We start from the raw sequence: 6,000 nt of genomic DNA, 5'->3' as shown, positions 1-6,000 counted from the left end.
TTTTCCAGTGACGTACAGGCAGGAAGGGCTAGTTTCTATCTTATACGATATCTGCTTTAATAAACCATCACCTTACATGGTAAGTATTCTAATTTAGAGTGTGGAGTAGATTATCAATGTTATAAAAGTGCTGTGACTGTACTACTAAATCTAATACTCTGGTATTTAGACTGGCAGTGATCTTTTTAAATGTGCATAATTATGATAGGTACAACCCTGGTATTTCGTTTTAAGAAATGTAGGCCAGAGTTAATTAAAGCGGAGGATAATATTTAATTAATGGCTTATCTTTTGATTTAAAGCTAAATGAGCTGAACATTTATATGCTTAGCTATTTATTTCTCAAACAAGATTTACCAGATCACTTAAGGCATTGTTAGAACAGATTAGTACATATGCCGGTATGTGTATACGCGACGAGTCTGTTACATGAACATCAGATATGGAAATCTGTCCTACATACTATTTTGGGGCTAATAATTATTATGACCAACATGCCTGGCATGTATTTGCATATAAAGTCCCTATACACCAGTAGTTTGTGATTGTTAGCCTGGTAATGTGTGGAAAACATAGTCAAATGCCCTAAAATTATAAATTAGAAATAGAATACACAAAGTTGTAGTTTTTAAATCAAGTGTGGTTGAGTCATGCCGCTATTTAGGATGGGCTACCATGAGACGCTCTGAAAAAAAATAGTGTACACGATCAAATACACCAATCATGTATTAAAGGATAGCGCCTGTACATAACGTTTATTTTATCCTTGTTCTCTTATAATGAATTACTGAAATTATTAAATTTCTACACAATTAAAAATAAAAAATGCATACTTAGTGAAGTCATGGGAAACTGGTTCACAAATTATTTGGGGCCAGACATATACACAGTAGTAGAACAATAGAGTTTTGCCTCCAGTGCAGATATTATTTCCATTGATTTATACAACGCCACTAATTCCGCAGCGCTGAGCAGAGAACTCACATCAGTCCCTGCCCCATTGGGGCTTAGAGTCTAAATTCCCTAACATACACACACAGACTAGGGTCAAATTGTTAGCAGCCAATTAACCTACCAGTAAGTTTTTGGAGTGTGGGAGGAAACCGGAGCACCCGGACGAAACCCATGCAAACACGGGGAGAACATACAAACTCCTCATAGATAAGGCCATGGTCGGGAATTGAACTCATGACCCCAGTGCTGTAATTCAGAAGTGCTAACAACTTGGCCACCGTGCTGCCCTGCACAGTTGCAGCAGCTAGAACAGCAGTCATTACAGAGATCATTCATTTCTATGGTATCACTTTCCCCATATGCTTGTGACGTGGAAGATGCATCGAAATGTGAACACACTGCACGTCAGGTGCATTCTACCCTTTGCAAAGGCGCTGTATTGACCATAGAAAGGAATGGCTACGTAACAGGCATTCTAGCCGCGTTTACCGAACAAAGACAACAGTAGTTTTACCAGTGTTTATGAGGCTTTAGAGAAAGACCTGAGCAGCAGTGTCAGCCAGACTGTGGGCATTTTTATTTCCAATAGGAGGATTACATCTGGGCATCAGCCAATGTGGTGGGACTATATTACTAAATGTAACATGAATAAGGCTTACAGTATGTAGAATAGCACTTTGAGCCCGATTAATCTTCGAATGCAAGTGCATTTATGTGTCGTATCTTGTGTGAACATGCTTTGTGCATGCACCAGAACGGAACTTACGCCAATGAACGTAATGCAATTCATTTCCAAACACAAACATGACTGCCTACGACGTGAAAGGTGGTACGTGGGAGGAAAGGGGCAGACACAGACGTAGACAATGTACAGTAAGGGCGCACTGAGGGTGTACCAGCGCAGATGCGGCAGATTCAAGTGCAGGGTCTGTGTCTTTTAGTTGCATCATTTTCATCAGCAATAAGGCAGGTGTAAGTGCCGACTAATAGTGATGAGTACACGTACGCGTGCCAGAACATGTTTGTAAGAGAAATTCTAAGAATGCATCTTATGTACAGTACTTCCAGATTTATGTAAGCACATTTTTTTTTTTTAGATGATTATAGTTTTAGGTGTTAATTTATTTTATAGAAAATTTTTACTGCATGCGTTCTGCTGGGACTTTATATTGCACACACGTATCTGTGTAACCTGCACAGTGTTCTGTATACATACAGCAAGTAATGTATAGCCATAGCGTACTTACACCCAGACTGAAATGGAAACGTAACTTGAGATGTTTGTATTTAAATACGGACGTACAAGTTACGCGAGTTTCTCTTTCTTTAAATGCAAGTTGCATTCATGTTCCGTCCAAGGATGAATCAGACCCTTTGTCTGGTGCCTACTCCCCTTATGATGACTCCTACTCCCGGCACTGGTACGGTGATGGTGGCAAATTTGGAAACTTTACTCCAATCATGGTGTAGCAGAATTTAATATAAACAATGCAGCAAGAAATGCCTTTCCATAGCTTATAAAAGTGTATCAAATATGCTCATGAAAATGAAAGCAATGAATATAATAAACTTAAAAAAAGATAAGGAAAAACAGTGTGTGGATGTATAGTTCAATAACCGGGACATCAGATTGAAGGCAAGAAGTGCCGACACTGGTTTAAGCATCCAAAATTGCTACTTGATCATAAAACAAGAATGATGTCTACTCTGCTAAAGTCCAAAATGTTAACTTTCTTACAAACAAAACCATTGAACCAATCCTGGTCCATTCTACACTGTGACCCATTATGGATATCAGTTATCACATCCCAACCTCAATTTTAATAATAAATCAATGCTTTATTTACATATATTTTTTAGTGTTGCTTAGTAAACACCATATATATCATACAGGACAAATGATAGCTATAACAAGCCAGAGAGATTAGGGGTATCTTTAATGGTTTTGTGACGAACGGCAGACCCAGACGTTTCTTATGAGCTCATCACTTTCACCCTCACATACTCTTTGATGATCCAATAAAAATAAAAGAATAATATTGGAGGTGAAAAAACACACGTGTCCCCAGGATTGAAAAAAATTGTTACAAGCTCTGCAGACAACAAAAGAGATCTTGTAAAATACAGCGTCAAAATGCCCATCTGTCTTGGTCCTACAATTTCTCATTGAGCAACATTTAATAGCTTTTTCCACCTATTCTGTCTGTCTATTACTGTTCCTGTGTGACAAGAAAGAATATTTTAAATGGATTACAATTATGTAAAGCAAAAACATTGTTTCCTTTTTAATGGTAAATTACAGCTTTAGTGTGCTTTTTACTTTCATTTAATTATTTTACAATGTCTTCAAGCTAAGTATATTATGGTTAAAAAAAAAAAATCTATACGATTTGCATGTGTGTCTTAGACAGCTGCAGAACACATGTGAATACCAGCTCAAAAAAGGTAAATAGCCACTAATTGCCAGGACGAAGATTTGGTTGGACTATAAAATCCATTTTTCACCACAACCAACATCCTTACACCTTTTCTGTGCAACAAACACGCATGGATTAACCTTTTGTTTTTATGAAAAATAAATTTATTACTTAACACCTTGTTTTAACAATGTTGATTTTTTTTTGTTTTAATCAGAATACTTGTCATTCATGTAAAATAGTTTGATACAGTACATCGTATGTTACAGTTTATGTATTCCTTGTAAATGCTAAGGCTTTCCTACCCTTACCCTCTGCTGTAACAATACTCACCCTAAAATAAGGTGCCGGCCAAATAAGAAACAGAAAAAAAGGAACAGGTTTCAAATCCACTACACCGAGCCAGCTTACCGCACAGACGCCACGTCTGAGCAGGAGAAAACGTTCATGCTCACTTTTTTGCTGTGCAAAAACTCCATAGCATGCTCACAATTCAGCAACACAAAATAGGAAAGAAATATGACCATCAATTTTACGGATTCAAATCATTTTCAAACATATTTAGCAGCTTTAATACCAGTCAAGTTAAGTTATTCAAAATTCAGGTTGAAATTCATCTTTGGGAGGCTCATTAAAAAAAAAAAAGAAAAAGAAAAGAAAAGAAAAAGAAGAATTCATAATGGGGTAAAATGTAACAAATTTGCTGGTCAAAAACACTGATCACTGTGATAATATAAAAATTATCACACAAACTATAAAATGCCAAAAGGAAATAAAATAATAAAAAAAAAAATTAAGAAAAAGGAGGTACCAAAATGTTCTGGATAAGTTTGTTCCAGATTTGTGCGATAGGAAATTATACTCATTTTTAAAAGAAAAAAAAAAAAAAAAAAACACAAACCTTGAAAATTAAAAAAAAGTTATTGGTCAGATAATAGTCTTATGTTAAGAAGTCACCACATACGATAACGAAAAACGGTTTGTTCCAAGCATACTTCACAGCTTCAACTGCTAGCCTCACTGTAAGAAATGCATTGGTCAATTTGAACCATTTTCAAGTATACTATGGAAGTAGCAAATTCACAATATGGACTGTGCTAGGATTTGCACACGCTCTCTCTCTCGAGTTGAACCTCCATGTGGATCTACATTCTGTGAAATGTGGTGTAAGTTGGCTTTTGGACATTTTCAAGGTGTGGTTGTACAGTACATTCCAAAGCCAGGCTCCAGGCAGGAGGCTACAAGCTCAGTCCTGCAGCATAAGCAACAGCGCATTGACGTTTCCTCGTCTCTGGGTACAGTTCAGTACCGATGTGTTTGATGGGAGTACTGTGGAGGCTGCTGGGAGGTAGTTGAATATCCCATGCTGCTCTGAGGTTGTGATGTGCTTGGTCCAGGGTTTGGGTAGGCAGCATGTGGATTGGAACGCTAGAAAGAAAAAGGGAAACAAAAAAGTAATTTTTCAGTGGGTGGCGTTCTCCAGCAAAGGCTGGTGGAAATTTTAACCGACTTGCTTGACAGTAAAATTTAAAAGGGCAAATCCATTTTTGGACAACTACCCGACACTGTACCTAAACACCTTATGCAGCTAGTAAGGAAAGGCTCCTTCACCCGGATCCACCCTCCACTTGCCTGACCCAGGAGCCACCAGAAGAAGATTGTGCTGTAATCTTGCAAGAGGAGGCAGAGAACCCATTCTATCCAGTTCCATTGAGCCGTATGGGAGAGGACAGGAAGGACTCCTGCTCTCTTTCTGGTATGGGGGGGAATGGGATAGCAGGGATTTGTCCAGAAGTGGATTTCACTTTTCACTAAGAGAATCAGGAGTACGAATAAAACTAAAGAGCATGAAATAAGCTTTCTGAGAAATTGAACAAAATGGAATGTTGCTGTGGCTCTGGGGCTACATTGTACTGTTCAATGTTATTAAACTATACTAACCCTAATTTTACATTTACCCACATAATCTCTTAATATTTAAAATAACTAGTCATGTTGTGGGAATTATCCTTCCTTATATAAAGCGTTCACCAAGCCTGTTTGTAAGGTTTAGCTTTCTTAGAGAGGCATTATGTTTGTCCCAGAATACACCCCAAAACTCCTAATGACAATCTCCCAATTATTAGATTAGCTATAGCCAACATCTTTAGTCTCTGGCCCACTTCTCACATTTGCCTCATGGTTCCCCATTTATTCGTGGTTGGTGCTACAGCATTGAAAGACACTGCTACTACTCAAAATCTAATCCATTAATGTCATGTACCCAGTTAAAACCATAGACTGTAAACAGAAGGGACATTGTCAAATTCCAAATTTTATGGCAAGGCAAGGGTATGTGACTAACCTTCTGCCCATCTTCCTTAAGAATGCCCCTTATGCTCCCTCTTGGGTGCTCAACCTGGTAAAGCAGGTATGGGATCCTTTTCCTAGTTATGTTAGCCCAGATTAATGCAGGTACTGAATGCTACGATAAGCATTCCAAGTTCTATAAAAGGTGGGTTTGGGAAAACTAGGTCATGTGAAAGTCATTATTTACCATCTAATAATATTTCACCCATTTATGGGCAGATTAACTGTACTGTCTTTGTAATGACAATAACCTTTTTTTTTTTTATTGTGTGGTCTATTC

The 6,000-nt window shown here is 37.8% G+C and overlaps 1 protein-coding gene across 2 annotated transcripts in view; it reads right to left on the bottom strand.

Annotated features, from left to right (window-relative positions):
• Positions 1 to 3,315: 3,315 nt before the first annotated feature.
• CDK8 (cyclin dependent kinase 8) overlaps positions 3,316 to 6,000 on the bottom strand; it is a 52,461-nt gene continuing 49,776 nt past the window's right edge. Inside the window, exon 14 of one of the 2 annotated variants that reach the window (XM_075198921.1) lies at positions 3,316 to 4,799. In XM_075198921.1, the coding sequence (XP_075055022.1) occupies positions 4,674 to 4,799 (126 nt within the window). In that variant the 3' untranslated portion in view covers positions 3,316 to 4,673. The remainder of the gene's footprint in view (positions 4,800 to 6,000) is intronic. The other variant, XM_075198922.1, reaches the window with a different exon arrangement.

The sequence above is a fragment of the Mixophyes fleayi genome, chromosome 2 (genome assembly GCF_038048845.1).
Source record: "Mixophyes fleayi isolate aMixFle1 chromosome 2, aMixFle1.hap1, whole genome shotgun sequence".
Taxonomy (NCBI): Eukaryota; Metazoa; Chordata; class Amphibia; order Anura; family Limnodynastidae; genus Mixophyes; species Mixophyes fleayi.
This window is presented reverse-complemented; position numbering and strand designations above follow the sequence as displayed.